This window comes from Colletotrichum phormii (genome assembly GCF_030913505.1).
Source record: "Colletotrichum phormii strain CBS 102054 chromosome Unknown BDP81scaffold_1, whole genome shotgun sequence".
Classification (NCBI taxonomy): Eukaryota; Fungi; Ascomycota; class Sordariomycetes; order Glomerellales; family Glomerellaceae; genus Colletotrichum; species Colletotrichum phormii.
This window is the reverse complement of record NW_026851443.1, coordinates 2,875,789-2,895,140: the sequence shown is the minus strand read 5'-3', so window position 1 is coordinate 2,895,140 and position 19,352 is coordinate 2,875,789. Positions and strand designations below refer to the sequence as shown.

General features: G+C 54.9%; 4 protein-coding genes across 4 annotated transcripts; 2 read left to right on the top strand and 2 right to left on the bottom strand.

Moving 5' to 3' along the window:
• Positions 1-10,894: 10,894 nt before the first annotated feature.
• BDP81DRAFT_456741 (uncharacterized protein) lies at positions 10,895-11,762 on the bottom strand (the record flags this gene model as incomplete). The annotated part of the gene is made up of 4 exons (XM_060593209.1): positions 10,895-10,995; positions 11,094-11,208; positions 11,312-11,365; positions 11,583-11,762. 4 exons carry the CDS (start codon positions 11,760-11,762, stop codon positions 10,895-10,897), a joined length of 450 nt encoding a protein of 149 aa, XP_060452013.1.
• A 1,457-nt stretch (positions 11,763-13,219) lies between these two features.
• On the bottom strand, positions 13,220-14,047 carry BDP81DRAFT_444593 (uncharacterized protein; the record flags this gene model as incomplete). Its single annotated transcript, XM_060591855.1, has 1 exon — positions 13,220-14,047. One exon carries the CDS (start codon positions 14,045-14,047, stop codon positions 13,220-13,222), a length of 828 nt encoding a protein of 275 aa, XP_060452012.1.
• Positions 14,048-15,612: 1,565 nt separating this feature from the next.
• Positions 15,613-16,770, top strand: BDP81DRAFT_413890 (uncharacterized protein). Its single transcript, XM_060589314.1, has one exon. The coding sequence runs from the start codon at positions 15,851-15,853 to the stop codon at positions 16,451-16,453; it is 603 nt and encodes a 200-aa protein (XP_060452011.1). The 5' UTR covers positions 15,613-15,850; the 3' UTR covers positions 16,454-16,770.
• A 577-nt stretch (positions 16,771-17,347) lies between these two features.
• On the top strand, positions 17,348-18,732 carry BDP81DRAFT_307232 (amidohydrolase; the record flags this gene model as incomplete). The annotated part of the gene is made up of 2 exons (XM_060583346.1): positions 17,348-17,592; positions 17,646-18,732. 2 exons carry the CDS (start codon positions 17,348-17,350, stop codon positions 18,730-18,732), a joined length of 1,332 nt encoding a protein of 443 aa, XP_060452010.1.
• Positions 18,733-19,352: the final 620 nt, after the last annotated feature.

Sequence of the window (19,352 nt, the reverse complement as noted above, 5' to 3'; positions counted from 1 at the left end):
GAGAAAGATTGACTGCGGTGCGATAGACAAAGGAAATCCTCCACGCTCCCACACTTCCTTCCACTCATTACTGCTTCTTCTTAGTCTTCAAAGAAGTCAGTGTCGTCAAAGTCGCCCGGGTGAGCATCCGAGTCGTAGGCGCTTGACCGCATCATCGGCGGCGTCATGGGCTGTTGGGAACGACTTGAAGGACGGCGGACGGGCGGGCTCTTGAGGGGCATCGGCTCGGGTGGCACTTCCGTGATGGACGGTCCTCGATTCCTGGCCTGCAGTTGCTGGGCTGTGTACCGACGTCCGGTGGTCTGGAACGCCGTTGGTTGAGGTTCCTCCGCGTGCGAAGCGTTCGAAGGAGGGGTCTGGCGGAGGCCAGAAGCCGGCGGAGTCATCAGTCCGTTGTGGTTGTTGCTAAACGAGGCCGATGTGGTAGATCGGGACGGGGTATGGTTGCTGTTGACAGCAGGACGGGCCGTCGAGGGCCTGCCGCTTCGTCCGCCTGACGCGAAAATGGGTTGTTGCGATTTGCGCCAGTTACCCCAGGCAGCAGCCAGGGGACCTACGGCTTGAGCAACACGAGGTGATGCAGCATCCCGAAGCGACTGTGCAATGTTAGGCAGATTAATTGCTGATCCGCCATTCATCGCACGCTCGCGTTCCTGTTCCTCCATCTGGAGGTTGGCCTTGAGGCGGATGGATGCATCCTTGACAGCTTCTCTGTCAAAGTCTTCGGCAGAGACAGCAAGGATGATGTCTTGCAAATCACCATGTCTCACGGCAAGAAGCTCGCGCAACCAAGTGATCTCATCGTCACGCTTGGCAATCTTGGTAGGGGCTTCGGGATCCAGCTTGTCGACAGTAGACTCGAGCTCTTCGATGCGCTGCTCGCGTGCCTGCAACTGCTCTTGCAAGACCATGATGGACTCCCGCAACGCCTGGGGCGAGATCTTCTCTGGGAGGTCCATAGCCATAGACACGACGGGTGCGGCGTGTTCCACAGCCTTGGGTTGGAATGATGCAGTGGGCACAACGGTTGGTTCGACACCTGCAGACCTGGCAGCTTGAGCGGCAGCACGAGCAGCTTCCTTGGCAACTTCGAGCTTCTCCTCCAGGTGTGCGACGCGGTCTTGGAGATGCTCGGTCTTGGACGTTGACAGACTGAGACGCTCGAGGAGGTGCTGCTCGGTCTTCTGGCCGTCTTCGACGGCGTTGCTCAGCTGGCGCTCCCAACGGGTCTGGAAGTCCTCGAGCTCGTTCTGGTGCTTGCGCTTGAGTTCTTCAATGGCATCGGTCTTGCTGGTCTGAGCCTCCTCCATCATCATCTCAGACTGAGCCTTGGCAGTCTCAACGTCCATGTTGGCCTGGTCGACTTCGGCCCTGAGCTTAGCGACCTGCTCCTCGAGTTCTTCGCGAACAGCATTGACGTGGTGGTTGGCTTCATCAATCTCGCGCTGCATAGAAACGCGCGTTCGCTGGACCTCGGCAATGCCAGACTCTCTCGCTTCCTTGAATTCGCTCTGGTAGCGCATGGCAGACTGGTGAAGCTTGTGGTTCTCGGTCTTCATCTCGCCAAGCAGGCCCTCGAGGCGCTTGCACTCGCTGACGGCGCGCATGCCTTGGCGTTCACCGTTCTCCAATCTCTCCATCTCGGCTTCAATTCGTTCGCGCGTACGGGCCTCGGCTTGGAGCTTAGCATCCAAGACCTCTTGACGAGCGACGAGTTGCTGCTCCCGCTTGGTGCGACGAGCATTCTCCTCAGTGATGTCGCGCGCAGCCTTGGCCATGTCTTCTTGGAGAGAGACAAACTTGGCACGCCAGCTTTCTCTGACGCGCTCGTTCTCCTGGAGCTGAGTTCCAAGGGTGTCGATGAACTTCTGCATGGCCTTGTTCTCCTGGAGTGTTTCGGTGAGGTCGATATGCTGTCTGCGAGCGGTCTCAACCACGCGCTCCGTCTCGGATCTCCAGCGGTTAGCCTCGTGGGTGGCACCTCGCACCTCGTCCTCCATGGCGTTGATCTTGTTGGTGAGTTCAGTCTGTGCCTGCGTAGCATTCGTCTGCGAGGCTTCCATAAGTGCCATGCGCATCGTCTGCTTGGAAGCGGCCTGTTCAAAGGCCTTGAGCTTGTGGTCCCGCTCCTCAACTTCCTCACGAAGGCGGACCTCCTCCTCGCTGGCAATACGGAGCAGACGCTGAATCTCCGAGAGTCTATCTTCGGCAGTTCTGCGACCGTCAAGCTCTGCTTGGGTGCGCTCTTCCTGGTGTCGGAGCTTATCCTCCAGGTCGCTAACGCGATGGTCGAAAATGCTCTTGTTCATAATCTCGACTTCAACGCGAGTTTCGGCGGCCTGGAGTTTTCTGTCGAGCTCTGCCGCGAGATCCTCAGCGGCGCGGCGATCGGTAACCTCCTTCTCAGTCTTGCTACGCTCGACATAGAGACGCTCCTCAAGATCCATGACCTTGGCCTGGAGCTCACTCAACTTGTTGTTAACGGCCTCGTCATGATCACGATCGGCGGTTGGCTGCTGGGACGGTGTTGGCATGCGCTTCTCAACAGCTTCCTCGACAATGTTTCGCAGATCCTCGCCACGGAAGTCAAGGCGCATAGAAGCGCCGAACTGCTCCCTCATCTCTTCCAAGGCCTTGAGAACAGCAGTGCTGGAAGGCTCATCGGTAGCAGGTGCGAAAAGTTGAGGCGCGGGAGCGGCGCCGTGCTGCTGGACAGCGAAAGCATCGAGTACAGCGGCACGGATCTGTTCCATGCGCTTGTCGCGGCGCGGACTAAGCGAGCGACGAGGCACAGGCTCCTCATCTTCGTCGTCAGCGTCGCTGTGTTGAATCTCGGCGGAGACGCTGCGACGGACGGAAGACGAAGCTCTTCTGTCGCCGCGGAGGGACTGCTTGATGGACAGCAGGGTCTTCTCCAGGGGACCCAAGCGAGCGGAGAGCAGATCGCCGACGGCTTCGTTGACACGACCGTCGAAGAACTGGACGCGCTGCTCCAACTTGGCTTGCTCTTCGTCGCTGAAGGCGCCTTCCCAGTCGCTCTGCGCAGCACTCTCTTGGCCAACCAGGTGGGTAATCGGAGCGTCGAATGACTGTGCACTCAATGGAGGATCGACGAAAGGATCCTCCAACTCCGTAGTCGGCATTGCCGAGTTGTCGGCGGGGAGACCGTGGTATTGGCGCACTGGACTTGAGGTTCTGCTGCGATATTGGCTGCCGGCCTGCATCTTATAGGGCGACAAATTGGTAACGCCAGCGACCTGGATCTGTCTGTTGGGGTTGGGCTGGTGCCATCTGGCGGCCTCGTCGTTGGCCTTGTTGACACCAAACGTCGGGTCATTCTGGTTGAGGTGGTTCATGATATCATCAATCTCCTCAAAAGTTGGCTCATGAAGCTCGTTACTGGCATCAATTGCCGACTGTGCCGGGAATGTGAACTCGTGGGCGTTGGGCTCATCGAGATACTCTTCTCCCTCGGAAACAACATAGTCCTCGGGGATCTCTCCCTCTTCCAGGGAGTCTTCGTAGTCTTCTTCTCCGGCGTTGCGCGCAGGCGATGGAGAGGCGGCAAAGCGAGACGCAGAAAGACCCTTAGTCTTGGGCGGGCTTGCGAAACGAGAAGCGCCCAGTCCCTTGGGTGCGGCGAACTTGGGAGATGGCTCGCGAGGTGGCGAGACCGGGGCAGGCGCCTCGGTGCTTGGCAGGATTGGCTCAACGGTGTCTTCTCTGTCGCGCTCATCCTCTTCGTCCTCGTCGGTTTCAGTTGCCGGAGTAGGCGCCCAGCCGCCGCCAGGGATGAATGCTCTGGCAGTGGCAGAAAGGGACTTGTTGTGGCCCTTCTTGTACGAGTCGATACCGAAAGGTCGGGCTTCGGCAAAGCTCTGGACATCGTTGTTCGAGTCGAATTCGAAGGGTGCCCAGTTGAGGTGCTGCTGGTCAGGTGAAGTATCCGAGGGGCTAGTAGCTGTAACAGCCTTGGAGTCGGCAGGGTGCTCTGAAGCAACGGTTGAAGACATCGTAGTATCGGCGGGCGTGTACGCTTGCTCGTCAGAGGCATCCTGCTCCTCTTTCCTTGGCTGGAGTGACTGCAACGTCGTGGGTTCAGGCGATGGCTCAGCGAAAAGAGGAACATCATCCTCGTCTCCTCTGGACGCCTTTGCTCTCTTGAAGCGAGATTCGTCAATCAAGCGACCATCTGCATCATCCGGAAGGTCGTCTTGAGACTCATCCTGGTTGTTATCGCTGAGGCTGGGAGCGATAATTGGGACGGCCTTTGACTTCTTGGGAGGCTTGACAATGTCCGAAAGGTTCAGATCAATGTTGCCGAAAATCGAGCTAGTTCGGTTCCCAGCGCTCTCGCTGCCCGACACGGGGCTAGTGACGGAATCCGAAACATTGCCAAAGGGTGTGAAGGCGGGTGCATCCGGTCGAAACTTGGGACCAGAGGCAGAAAAGCTAAAGTCGCTCTGACCAGGCGAGAAGACAGGGGCAGCGGCATTAATCTTGGACGACATGGACCCTGCACCAAACGAGCCTGCTGACGGAGAAGTGACTGACGGGGCGAATGATCCACCGCCGGCCTGGAAGACCGAGGGCTGAAAGCTGTTGCTACCGGCACCGAAAGTGAAGCTCGTCTTGGATTCGTGACCTGGGTTTAACTTGAACTCGGGCGCCTTGACGTTGAGCTTAGAGAGCGAAGGCTTGCTGGCATGGCTGGGTCTTCTCGGCATGCCAGAGTTGCCTGACATTGACGAAACATCGTTCCAAGGATTGCTTGTTGTGGAGAACGATCGCTGGTGCTGCTGCAAGAGCGTCGTGAGGCTGAAATCTTGCACGGGTGTACCGAGATTGCTAGGGTTGGTCTCAATCTCCGCGGCCTCATCCATCCGCTGTGCGTCAACCTCGTGCCACCCGGCCAAACTGTCGCCGCGAGGCCGGGTCTCGTCATGGTGAGAGAAGAAGTTTTGCGACAAAGAGTGGCCACGGCTGTGAGGGCGCGGGTGGTGAAGGACAGGACCATCGCCGCCTTGAGGACCGAACTGCTTAGGAAGCTGCCGGGGTGCCTGGAACTGAACCGATGCCTCTCTGGCATGCGCAAGAGGCTGCTGTTGAGAGAAGTTGGCCAGTTGCTCCGCCGCGGCTTCCTCATTGTGGGGGCTGTAGTCCTCGTGCTCCAACTCATTACGCATCTGCTCCTCCAGGTGGTACTCGGCCTCGTCAATTTCTGCCTGGAGATCATCGTCGTTTACTTGTGCGGGCTCCGCGGGCTTGACAGGCGTCTCTTCTTGTGCCTCCTCCTCTTCTTCTTCGTCTTCTCGCACCTCTTGCAGACGTGGTGATGCGCGCGCAGGTTGCTGTTGTTGCTGCTGCATGAACTGATGAGGCATCATGGGGTATTGCAAAGATTGGTGACGTTGATGCGCATTGAAAGCAGGGCTGCCAGTCGGTGCAAACCCTTCGGGCATGAAGGGTGAGACGGGAGAAAGAATCCCGTTCAGTAGCCCAGGCGAATCTGTTCTGTGCGGACCGGGCCAGCCTAGGGGCGATGGTTGACCAGGCATCTGGAAAGGCGAGTGGCCCATGGGAACCGAAATCGACTGTCGATTATTGTACTTGGCAGGGTGACTTCCAAAGCCAATGGGAGAAGCCATGCTTGGGCTGTGGCTGTGGCCTGCAGAAGAACGTCCACCGGGTATGAACTGAGGCGGAAACGGGTAGCCTTGCACATGATTGCTCGATGCTGAGGATGTAGGCAATGGCGGAGAGAATGGCAAAGGCGGATATTGCGCAGAGGCCTGTCGGCTGGGCTGTGATACTGCAGGCGATATTGAAGGCGCAGGGGGATCGTCGTCGCCAAATGACACTCCAAGAGCTCGCAACTTGGCTTCGTTAAGCTCATTGACGTAGTCTCTCCAAGCTGTTCGATAGTTAGCATTCGTATTGCTTTCAGTCCATTCAACACAGGCTTACCATTCAAATCAGGCAATGTGACCTTGTATGTATGTTGCGCACGCTCTCGAACAAGGTCCTCGGGGCTAGGCCAGGCGTCTCGACTCTGGGAGTATCCAGTGGGGGCCTGGTACGTGCCCTCTGCGAGATCCAAATCGAAGCCACTGATGTCGTATCCAAGCTCCTCCCACGATCTAAACATGCCCTCGATTTCGTTTTGGTTCAATGGCTTGGGCGCATGGCCCTGGCGTCCGCGTTCCTCGTCTTTGGGAAGAAGAACCATAATATTCTTGCCCTTCCACGGGATCTTCTTCTTCACCCGAGGCGTCATGCTGGGCTCTTTGATCGTCACTCTTGCAGATGCACTCCTCATCGGTGTGCTTGGCGTCCTCGCAATGTTGCCGACAGCGGCACTCGCGCTCCGTCTGGGCGTTGTGGGGATGGGTGGGAGGTCTGGCAGGTCGCGGGCCAAGTCGGCCTTTGAAAGATCGGGGCTCTCCATTTTCGCGTTTGTGGTCTCGTCTCGAGGCTTCACGTCCTCTTGCTTGAGCGTCTCGACGCTGGATCGGGTTCGAGGATAGCGAGGTTCCGTGAGCGATGCGCGCGTTAAGCGTGGTCGGGCTCTCGGGGTTCGCAGAGATTCCTTATCGTGCCAAACAGCTTCGTCGCCAGATCCTGAGCCGCTCAGTGAAGAGTGCTCGCTTCCGTCGCTGAACCAATGTCGACTCTCAGTATGATCCCCCGCCGTGTGTTGGCGAATCCAATCTTCAGTCAATCGTCGCACAGGTCTCCGAGCGCGATTGGCTAGAACTTGAGCGGCGCTGAGATAGGGCTCGTGCGATTCGTCCTGTCCGAGCGAGAGCGCTGGGGGAGGTCGAAGAAAGGAAGTGCTGATAGCAATGTGATGGATGGGCGAGCCTTCGGATTGATCGCTGCCGATGCTCTCGCGGCGAATGAGGTTTGTCTCTTCAGTTGAGTAGGGCGAGCCCCAGCTAGCTGTCACGTATCTCTCCTCTTCCTCCGGGTTGGACTGGTTTTGACTTCTCAGAATTTCCCGAGCTCGGTCGGGGAGTCTGGGCGCAGGTAGCGAAGGTAAAATTGGGGAGGACCCAAGGTCCTCGCCGTCGGCAGCTGTGGACGTCGATGAGAGGGCGGGAGACGTTGGCGGCGAATTGTAGGATGGACGATGAGGTCCTGTGCCGTCCTGTGCGGATGCAGCAGGAGGAGATGCGGATTGCTGGGAAGAAGACGTCTTCGTGGGACTCTGTTTCAATTAGGAATGGGCCCAAGGGAAGACGTGGCGTATTGGGTGGACGTTCAAGGTATCCGTAGCACGCCGGGAATGTAGTAAGGTGAGGATACGGTGAGCTGTAACTTACCACGGTGAGATCAGCGCAAACGATGGGAATCGTCTGCAGCCAAGTCTCTGTGTATTCGCGTCGAGGACCCTTTGTTCAACAGCCCTCAAAAATCGGCATGCACACACAACGAAGCAGGCCGCGAGAAAAAAAAACGAAGGGAACGAACGGGCGCTGTCGAGGTTGTTGACAGGAATAAGGGGGTGGAGGAGAGGCGGCCCGTGTGATTGGGGATGGATGTGTGTGTATATTTGGGGCCGACGGGTGGTTTTTTTGGTCGCGACGCGTATTCGTAGGTGAGGTAGCCCAGGTATTTTTTTGTTAGGCGGGCAGGGAAGGGGACCTGGTCAAGAGAGGGAAAAAAAAAAAAGGATAGCCAGCAGAAATAAGGTATTATTTTGCAGATGGTGGTCCGGTGCAGGGATTAGAGGGACGGGGGGCCCGTTGCAGAAAGGAACTGGGAGAGGGAAATTATTGACTAAGGAGCGACATGAAGAGAGAAGGTAGGCAGAGGCAGCATGCGGTTACCGGACGCATCGGATCACAGGTTGAGCTACACGTACGATGGCGATTCCGTCGATATGGCAGGATGCCGTCGGCTGAGCGGACGAGTAGAGGGGGGATAGAGATGTCGTTAGATACGTGATGTGTCAGGAGCAAGGTGGAAAGTCAGTGAGGACTGGACAGGACGGCGAGGTAAAAGGCAACCTGGAAGGACACATGGGAAGCTAAGGTAATAATTCTTGCCTAGTTCCCCTTCCCGACCTAAGTTATCGTTGGAGATGGTGCCGGCCGGTTAGGTGTTCATGACTTGATTGTACACTACGAATGGTTCATAGGAAGACGATGGAAAATGAAGGGACTCGATGTATCCGTACATGCACAAGACTGGGAACGGGGATTAGACAGGAATGGCAAGGTACAGGTACGCGCACGGGAAGGAGCAGGTACAGCAGAGCTAAGGCACGACGGCCAGCCGAGGACAGCTCACTCAGACTGCCTTAGTCTCGCTACCTTACCTACCTAAGGTACCTTACCTTACTTAGTAAGGTACCTTGGTACCCTGCTGAATACCTATACAGGCACCTTGGCAGACTTGGGCTGTTCTTGGTTCCGTTACCTAAACGTTGTATGTATCCGTACACCTTTGTTGAACAAAAACCGTCAGGTCTGCCAGTCGTCCAATGCAGTGACAACCACGACAGGATAGCTCATCTGCACCGGCACGAATTCGTGGAGCCTCGATGAAAGGAAAAGGAAGGGATACCTCCGCCTAGAGTACCTCAGGCTACCGGGTTCGAGTGTCGTGGAGCCTAGGTTCGGTGGCCCGGCACCAGTGGCACGATGAGATTGGACGGCTTCAGCTGGGGCTACTATGTACAACTCCACGAAAGACAGCTGGCACTTTTCTGCCTCTGACCCTCTCTGCTTCCAGGTCGATACATACTTCGGGGCCCTTCTTTTCTAGCCAACTTGCGAGAGAGCAGTGGCACATGAACGAATGTCATTGGGGAAACGGGGCCAGACAAGAGTGACAAACTTGGATGAGATGGGGGGCATCCCCCTGCCCGCTTTCCAATAGGATGGACCGGGGGAGCGCGAGTCGCCAGGGACAGGCTGTCCAATCCACGATTCCACGATTCCCACACCACGGGCGAGAGACGACGATGGCCACTCAGCGGCCCAGCTTTGTTTTAATGAGAGTCCGCGCCGCCAAAAACCACGGGGCCGAGCTATGACCAGCCCAATCTCGCCTTGTTTGGTTGATATCATGGTACCTTTGGTGTGACCAGGAAGCAGGCAAGGGACAATGTACTCTCTTATCATTATTGAAATTCCCCCCCCCCCCCCCGGAAATCGCCTCCCCTACTGCTACATCGCATCTGGAGCTATGGGTGATTTCCCGCGGGATGAGAGGCCCCGCCGCTTGGATTCCTAGACGACATCGTATTTGCCAATGGCTCGAATGTCCGGCCCGTGACGCTCGTGCTCAGATTGCTTCTATATTGTGCCCGCCTGCTTTGGAAGATGGGTCGTGAAATCAGAGGAAGACGCTGCGTGTTTACAGGTATCTGGATCCGGTATCAAAGTTGGTGCTGGCATATCTATTGCTTTCAAGAACGCCATGCCGCCAATATCGCGACCTCAAGGTTTTTGAGCCAAAGGAACAAACATGTCTTTCGTCACTCCTCATATCATGGAGACTTCTGAAATAGTCCATGGAAGATATAATAAGCCTTATTATTTTACATCCTGCTAGGTAGTAGCGCCCACCCACTCAACAGCTCGAAAATCTGCATGACGGGAGCCCCAACTTGTCAAATTGCTGGTGCCATCCCCCTTGAACGCACGTTTTCTTCGACGACACTACTGCAGTTTCGGTCTAAACTTGAAAAAATATGCAGGTACCGAATTCCCAGACAATCATCAGAGCTGAGTGTCGTCGATTCGTCTCGTCTCATTCTCGATTCCATCCCTTCCTACTAGCTACCTAGCTATCCGTGAAACTCCTCCTGCATCTCATCAGGTGGCAGGCAAAGTCCTACCGGTTCGATCTGCATAGTCTAGTTTGCCTCAACTTTTCCATTCGCCCCGCGTTCCTAGTCAGGAACGACAAATGGCATTTTCGATTTGTGGATTGTGGTTTTCCCAAGACATATATTGTCTTACTCTTTCGAGCCACAAAACGCGAAAAGCTCGGGGCAAAAACAAAGGCAGGTTGGAAATTCCCCGGGAACAGCGTTGAACCTGGGGGACGTGTTTAATTAGCAAACGGATATTCAGTGCCCGTGGGTTTATTTCGAGAGCCCCCCGTCGAGTCTGGATCCCCGTTGGTGGGATACCAAGCGGTTCGGTTTTTATGTCCACATTGCTATGAAAGGACTGTCCGATTTCATGGGTTCTTTTTATTATTATTCAACGGATGTGTTGCCCACGCTTGCGAAAGTCGCGCGGAAAGATTTGGCTTAAGCAAAAGTTCAGGTGGCCAAGAAAGAAATAACCCTGTCCTGGGTCTGTGTTATTGTCCAAAGAAAGTCTACTACCTTACCTAGGCAGTATGAAACGCAGGTATGGCTGGCAACTGCTAGCATGGAGATCTGTTCTTTCCGAGATATTGTTTGCTTTCACAAGTGAAGCCATTCCGAGAGAACACAACAACTTTACACTATGAACGATCCTACAGTGCCACTTCTCAACGTCATCGAAGGAGTTCATCACCATAAATTTGATCATGATTTATTATTCATGGAATAAGAAGAAGAATAACCACACCCTCATCAACAGCCAAGCGTAAAGCCCGCCAGACATCAAACCTCGATCTCTACTTCGAGGAGCCTATAACACCAAACCAAGCTTTAACATGTACAGCTCAAAACCCCCCCCTCAACATCTCTGCCAAACATTTTGGCTTACGGCCCTCAACCCCTCAACCCCTCAACCCCTCATTCACTTTCCACCATCTCTCAATATACACAAGTCGTAGGTATCTCCTTTCACAGAGCTCCTACACAGCAACGCTTACATCACCACCGCCGCCGCCGCCGCTGACAACAGACATCTCACTCCACCACCCAACTCAGACAGACCTCTCAAGGATCACAAAAGATGTCAAAGTCTCCCACCGTGCCCGAAAACACGGGATCGCCAAAGCTCTGCTTTGTGATAGAGTCGATTGTGTTTTTGCATTGCTCTACCGGTCCGTATTAGTATCGTAATCCTCTCTCGACTCTACCCCATCAATTGTGAAGGAAAGTTCCAACACCATGGGAGGGAGGCTTCTAGACTCACCAACTTGTTCATCACACTTCGTCACCTCAAACTTTTGCGGTCCGTTGTTGGCTGCTTGTGAGCACTTGTTCTTCTGGTTATCGCACGACCTGCCCGCGGCGGTTTTGAAGTCGGGCTACAAACGAGCACTCGTTAGCACGCTTCCCCTAGCCACTCACACACAATTCCTCTCCGTCTTCTCCTGTGGAGAGGTCGGATATCTTGCAGAAGAAACTCACAAAAGTATCGCCGTCAACCTCGAACGGTCTACTAGGGTTATTTGACTTGGTAATCTGCATCCCAAGCCATAAAAAGTCAGCAACCAATGTTCCTTCCTTCGATTCTTCCCTCATCCTACTCCTGAAACAGCGCCACCCTTCAAACGCCACACCGAACTCCTCCCCGGAGCTAGAACATTCACGCCCATGGAGGGTCTCGACTCTTGCTCGGGTTGTTGGTTGAGGGCTGGGGCAGAACATCCAGAGAGATGTAGAGATCAAATTCACATACCGCTGACGCCTGGACACCGCCCAAATTCCCATCAAAAGTCTGCAGGTTCTGCGCTGTCTGCCGCGGCAGCAGGCCATACTTCCACCCCATGCGCATCTCGTCGCCGAGGTCCATCGCCAGCACGCCCGCCACCACCACGGCGGCCCCCGATAGGGCGTTGAAGAGTGTTGATGTCCTCATTGCTTTCTCTCTGATCTTTCTTTGTGGGGCCGGCTGCGGTTTAGCCGTTTTCCGCTCGTCCTTTCGTCGTCCTTTCGTCGTCTTTCGAATGTGATTATCGGATCTGCTCTCCCTCCGATTGATTAATCGATCGCGTCGGTTGCTTTCGTCGAGTATCGGTTTCCGTGATTGTGGCCGTAACCCAATTGATATCTCTCCCTTTCGTGTCGTAGATAAAGTTCTCCCAGCTCCGTCCTTCACCAGCGCATCGAATTGAAATATTAGGAATATGTCGTTTGTGATGGTAATCCCGAGGCTCAACCTCGTCGAATCGTATATAGCGTCGTCAACGAATCGCAGGAGGAGTGAAGTAGGTGGGCGACGCGCAGCGCTCAATGTGAAGACCGTACGTAACACCGAAAGGACGTTGGAGGAGTAGAAAGAAAAAGGAACAACCAAACGTCCGTCCCTTAAACTTTACCAGCCTGGGCTTTTCCGGATTAACAGACGCCCGCGGCTGCGACAGATGCGCGGCACAGGAGGGGGGAAAGATACTTAGGTATTGGGCCTTGCAGCAAGAAAGGGAACCTGAAACGCGGGAAAGAGATCCCAACCACCGCCCGCCCACAAAAAGCTGGGATGCAACACCACCACAAAGCACTCCCGAAACACCACTGAGACGGGGAAATCATATTACGGATGGGCTAGCTTTGGTGCCACGGGTGCGCCCACGTGATATTGCCCAGACGGGACGGGCAACCGAAGAAGGACGATCATGCTGGCATGGAGACATGGACTTCATCAGATGGCAGTTGAGCCCCCTTGGATGACGGCCGATCATATCGGGAAAAGACAGAATGGAATAGAGTTTAGAGGGAGGGGCGGGCTGCAATCAATCGGTTGAACTCAGTCTTCTCCCTCAAGAGCCAACCCCCCGGCCTCCTCAGCCAACAGACTTCACCTGCGTCATTTTGAATGTGGTATGTGCTTCTTTTTTTTTTTTTTTTTTTTTTTGCCTTTCATTGTTTGAATTGTTTGGAAGTTGGCGGTCCTGATATTAAAGTTGTATCTTAACGTACGTACAAGCCTACGGGCCTAGAAGGCTGCCCATCAGACTTGCTTGTTGCGGTCTCTGCCGTGTGTCTTTGCTGGTATCGATGCCCTGTCCTGATGCGCGACTCGTTTGAAGCCCACGCTAGTCCAGTGAGGTGATCATCCTAAGCCCAGCCGACAAAGAGTAGTTTTCTGCCTTCTATGTACATATTTCTATCCATTAGTCCGGAGACCTTGCGATATGCAACCATGCCTGCCATGATAATCTGGCGGCCCCAAACTCCACATGACTGGTGGAAAGGCCAGCCGCAACAATATTGAGTAAAAAGAGAAATCAATGATTGTGGTATCCGTTTGGGAAGGACCGGGGAATCAACGCTTTCTGCCGCAAGAAACAATCATTGAAAGTCGCAACACACATCTTCTTAGAAGTTGGATGATGCATTGACTTGTCCATTCGGTGCGTGGTAGCTTTCGAGAGTCGACTGGAAGGGAGTACGGCCGGAACCAGATCCTTGGGCGCTACCGACCTCGTTCTTGGGCTCGTTGCCGTACTGGTTGTTGTACTCCATGAGGCCATCGTTCTCCTCGGCCTGCTTCTTCTTGCCCCAAATTCTCCATGCGACGAAGCCCAGGGCACCGAGGACGATGGCACCGCCGACACCAACAACGACACCGATGACAGTCTTACGTGTCTCGGATGACATGCCAGACGACGAATCTTCAGAGTTGGCCTCGTTAAGGCCAGGGGTGCTCGTGACGGTAGACTCGGAGGTGAAAGAAGTAGCTACACCAGCGGAGTTGGTGGTGGTGATAACGGTCTTGACGGTGGAGGTAACGGGTTCGGCGGTAGTTGAGTGGGTGGAAGGCGCGGCACTTGCGCTGGTGGTCTCATCGTTGTTGCTACCAGCAGATGTGGTGCTGGTCTTCAGGGTTGTAGGGGCAGCCGTGGCTCCCGGTGTTGTGGTTGACGCAGGCGCGTTAGCGGATGTGGTCGGGTCGGCGGCGGCGGCAGATGTGGTAGTCACAACGGCGACGGTGGTGCTGGTGCTCGGAGCAGCAGTCGTTGTTGTAGTGACGGCAGCAGCAGATGTGGTGGTTTGAGCAGCAGTCGACGTGGTCTCGGCGCCGCTGGCGGTTCCTGATTGTCTCTTGAGAAGGCCATCGCGGGGTTCGGCTTTGTTGAAGTTGAACCACGATGCCTGAGCGACTGAGGCGAGGGCGAGGACCTGAATGGCGCGTGTGGGATGCATTTTGCCTGTGGTGAATGACAGGTTTACCAGTATACTGGTGGTGTTCGAGGATAGATATGTCAAATTCGGCCGACTGTAGGAAGTAATTCTCTTCGTCGGTCAGATAAACCGAAGATGGATCGTTTGTGTGGCGACAAACGAATTCTTTTGATGGTGGTGTGAAAGACACAGGGGGGTCCTTAGGTGAGTCGAGTCGGTTCGTCTGGAATTCTCGGAAAGTTCTTGCGTGCCCGGTGGGTACGAAAATAGGAGAGCGGCACCGGGTCAAGGTGGGAGGGCGGAAGCGACCGGTAGGTTAAAAGGGTAAACCGTAAAAGGCGAATTTTGTCAATGTGATGCAGGAATCACTCGGGGGGAAACGAGAGGAAGGAACCAAGAATGTCGATAGGGAAAAGCGAGTGAAATGATTTTATGAAGTGAGGGATGAGTTGGGATAGGTTTTGAGGGGGGTGGTCATTGGAGTGGAACGTGCGGGAAGGTCAGAAAAACAAGACTCGTATTCGAGCTGGAGCGGCGTGAGAGGGTGGTCAGTGTGAAAAGGCAGGTTCGTACCTTAGAAGGTACTGCTTTACCGTGCTTGACTGCGCAAGGTACGGATAGAGCGCTGAGGGCAGGTGCAGGTACCAGGTATGCAGGGCCGGGCCACTTCTTCTTTCCTCCGTCGCACTGTCCATGACCCATGTGGTGGCTGTTCTTGGCTTCTTCCTGGGGACAACAAGCGTCAGAAAAGGGAACCAACCCCAATCAGAAAACCCGCCAGCAACGTTGCGTAGGGAGACTGAAGTGGGAGAGCGAGCCGGTAGCGACCGGGGGGAGTGGCTGTGGATGCTTGCCAGATTTTGGTGCAAGGGACAACGTGGTGGCGGTCTGACGGCCTAAATTAATCAGGTTACCCATCTCACATTCGTCCGCTTCTCGCGCGATGACGACCGTTCATTGGCCAGGCCAATTGAACCCTGGGCTCGACGCGGGGCACTGTGGTACACGACGATCAATGCTGAAATGCTGCAGCCACTCAGAACGGAGCAGGCTACGTCTCTTTCACATCGGCTCTCGGCGAATCAGAAATGGCTTCACTCTCAGACCCTTGGTTGCCCTGCTGCTTTCCTTCCCTTACCTCTCGAGATTCGGACAGAAGTGGCTCAGCCTCCATCTCGTTGCTCCCGACCCTTCGCTCAGTCACTTCCCGTCGTCTGTTCGCCGCCTCGAAGAGTCGACACAACCGAGAATATCGCCGAGCCTCTGAGGTCAGTGGAACACTCCAAGGAAGCAGCCCCAGCTGTCAGCACTCTTTAGCGGCCGAGTGGTTGGTAAAAACGGCTTGAACGGCTCCTTCTAGCCCGTCAGATGGCCCCAGAGTCTGGCCCAGTCCGCTGCAACCGCTGACTCTGCCGCATTCCTTGTAGCGGTTGGCGCCGACTGTTTGCCATCAGGAGCTTTTTTCTCTGCAAGCCGCAAGCCGCAAGCCGCAAGCCCCAAACGCTCAAATGCAGCAATCCGATCTTGCATGGCGCGCTTTTTCTTTCATCAGCAGACAATGAGCATCCCAAAAATAACCATGGTTTGTCTATTGTCAGGAAAATCTGTTGACAGGCGGCTTTGTTGACTACACCACTACTAACGGACTACTACCTAAGAGAATGCAGGACACCAGGAGTCGCCGGTGCAGTAACATCTACAACCACGGTGATGACGATGACGATGGGATAGGAACCAGGCTTTCTGTCGGTCTACGGATAATGATCCAGAACGGAAAAGAGCGACAGTCTCGTGGCATGTGCCGTTGGGTCAAGCCCTTCAGAGATGCTTAAAACCAAGCATCATGAAAAGGAACGCATAGTGGCATTCAAAAACACATACATGCGTTGCCGGCCGGCACCGATGGATCTATGCAAAAACACCAATATTGAAGCCACTGCTTGTCCCCATCCACAGCAATGCAACATGCCTGCTCAGGGCCGATCTTGTCTCTATTTTCAGCATCGACCCGTCGTTCTTTGCTCCAAGCACCTCCGCTTCTGCCAGCCTGGCGTGCCTAGCCCGGCCAATTCTTCTTCAGGGTCTTCCAAGCACGTCTCCACCTTCCCCCGGGCCCCTCCCAGCATTCGTCATTCTCCCCGGCCCCGTCCAAGAATCCGGATTCCACAGCTTTTCCAGAACTCGGCATTCGTCGTCGCACCACTGGTGCCGTGCCCTACAATTTACAGTGTCGACAACACGGTCAACACCCCTAGGATATGTGAGGCGTCTATGGGGAAGGGGTCAAGAATTTCTCGGACGACGGGCATCATCGCCTCACTGGGCCATAACATTTGCCTTCCGCGGCGGCCGACGTCACTTCCGCGCTCGAGGGTCTTCGCCCTTCACCGAGGGCCCCTGCAACAACAGTCAACAGGACTGCTGTAACGGTACAGCCTGCAGGATGACGATGTCGACAATAAGTTGCCATTCAGACTGCGCCCGAAGCATCTTGGAATGTCAGCGAGAACTCTGATCAAACAATTTGTCGGCTCATAACTGATGCCTCTCCGTGCGTCATTTGTTCCGAGCAATGGGCAACCTCCAGATGAACCACCCAGCCAACAGTTGTTTGAGGGAAACTGAGAACCCAATGACTGCGTTTTGCCTAGCTTTTACACTTCAGGGTCCCCTTTATTCGAAGCTCTGTTTCCTAGCGCCCTCGTCATGGGTTCCTCTTCTTCCCACATCCCGGCACATTGTCGGTCCAAACTCCACGAAGGAGACTGGAGACCTTCCCGTACCGAGCGTAAGAGGCAACCGATGGCGGAACAACAATCCGTCCGCAGCTGACGTCGGGTCCTGCTTCCGCGGCTCTCGGCGCCGGAGGACCCGTTTGTTCACGTACACCCGCATAGTGCAACGATGTAAGCAGTGCATTCCATCTTCCAGCCCACGCATGTCAAACCACGCACTGGACCTTAATCATACAAGTGTGCTTCGCCTCTCGATACAGCGATACGATTGACCAACCATACAGCGGTAAATACCTAGGGGCTAGATTGCTCTATTTACCAAAGTCCCCTTTTGTGCCTCTCCTTGAACTTTTGCCCATTTCAAACGGGAGTCTGTGATGACTGGGCTGCCTATGAGAGCTAGCTTAGGATCTTGCCCGCAGGTGAATACATCATCAGACAGCAATCACCTAGGTGTTTCATGTTGCCGTCTACGTAGGCACTCTTCATTGACTTGGCTATATTATCTCGAGAGTCTCGCAGCCCGAAAACACTACCTGAGCCAGAACACGCTTATGCTGCCAAAAGTCCTCGCAACACCACAAAAATGAGTCACAGGCTCGATGGACAATTTACAGTATATACATCATTGCTATTCAATCCAAGGAACAAAACTTTTGACAAGAACATCTCGATTGTCGTCGACCCAGCGACCGGTTCCATTGCAGATGTGTATGAACGGAAACGATCCGAAAATGTCGAGTTGAAAAATCGTGACATAGATCTCCGAGGGAAGGTTGTGATGCCAGGATTTGTCGACGCCCATACACATGTGTTTCTTCATCCATACGAGTGAGCCTCATCAAACGTGGCACAGGGTCCTTTGCTCATCTAACAATGCCTAGTGAAGCTTCATCGACGGTCCAGATGCGCGACGAAAGTGTCGTCGAGCGAGTCGTTCGTGCTACAAATCATCTCCGCGTCGCCCTTTTGTCCGGTTACACCACCTACAGAGACATGGGCACCGAAGGACTGCGCTCATTCGACGCAAACCTGAGAGACTGCGTCAACCGAGGTCTCCTGCCCGGCCCGCGACTCTTCGTGGCCACCGAGTGTCTCGCCAGCACCGGGTCCTACGAGGTCCGTCACGAGAACGCGTGGGCCAAGCTGCCGCGCATTTCCGACCCCTGCGACGGTCCGGTGGGCGTGACACAGGCTGTCCGGCGCCGTGCGGCCGATGGGGCCGATATCATCAAGTTCTACGGGGACTATCGGCGCAAGGTGATGCGATTTCCGAATGCAAAGGAACCGATCCCGTTTCTTCCTTGGGAGCCCAACCCGACTGTGGTCATGTTCAACCAGGAGGAAATGGACGCAATCGTCAAGGAAGCTAAGCTAGGCGAGCTGCCCGTGGCGTGCCACGCGGGATCGGCAAAGGGCGCGCTCATGGCTATCAAGGCTGGCGTCGATACCGTTGAGCACTGCCAAGAGGCCACCGACGAGGTCTTTCGAGAAATGGCGCGCCGCGGTACCATCTTCGTCCCGACGCTCGGGATCATGAAGACTTCGCCTGAGTATAGCCGCATCGCCAAGCAGACCAAGAGGGCGCACGATCTCGGCGTGCGGCTTGCTGCTGGAGGTGATACCGGAACGTTTCCTCATGGGGAAGGTGCTCTTGAAATGGAACTCATGATCCGGGCAGGGGTTCCTGTCGTGGATGTGCTGGAAGCGTGCCTGATGGGAGGCTGGGAAAGTTGCGGTAAGGAGAAGAGCGGCTTTCGTTTTGGGTCCATTGAGAAGGGATACCGAGCCGATATCATTGCCCTGGACACGGATCCGAGAGAAGACGAGGGGGCCTTGAAAAAGGTTGGCTTTGTCATGAAGGACGGCAAGGTCTGGAAGAGGGACGGGCGAGCAGTCGGCTTCTTCGAGGAGCAGACGGTCGATTCGAGCCCCGGCGCCGATGAGGAGTCGGATTGGACTTTTGTTTGAATGGCGTCATATGGGCTTCATTACATTTAATTAGTCAATCGCTTGCCCGCACCAACTGTCCATGATGAGCAGCGAGGTTACATTGCGCCAGCCGGATCATCACCAACAAGCGACGGATACGAGCTTGAATGCGACCAGACAGTCACAGGCAAACATATTCCGGCCTTCGGCACTTGATATATCGTAACTCCGTTCTGCGGACAATAAACGGGCATCGCGTTAATTGAGATTGAAGTAGGTACCGGCGACGATCAACACTGGTCCATACGCCCTCTTGTCGCAATTCACCGTCGGATCTGCCTCCGCACGCAATCGGCCGAGATTATTCCTGGTAAAGTATTCGAGTACGTCAAGAAGGGGGGGTTGTTGGAACCGCTTCCTCCAAATGCTCCAACGATCAACCACCCGCATCTCCGCACGGCTCCTGCGGGCTAAGGCCGACGAAGCTTAATCAACTGACCACCCAACCAACCTCTTTTTCCCCGTACTTCGAGGCTGCAGAAAAATGGCTTGCATATCGCGGACCAAGCTTTTTCTCAGCCCACGGGCATCGGACGATCGTTTCGTATGCGAAGCTAATGACACCCGTTTTGGCGGACATGCCCATTCGTTTCTTCTAG

What these genes read in the sequence shown, in the direction of transcription:
- BDP81DRAFT_413890 (XM_060589314.1), top strand. Translation starts at nt 15,851, where the DNA reads ATGCTTAAAACCAAGCATCATGAAAAGGAACGCATAGTGGCATTCAAA.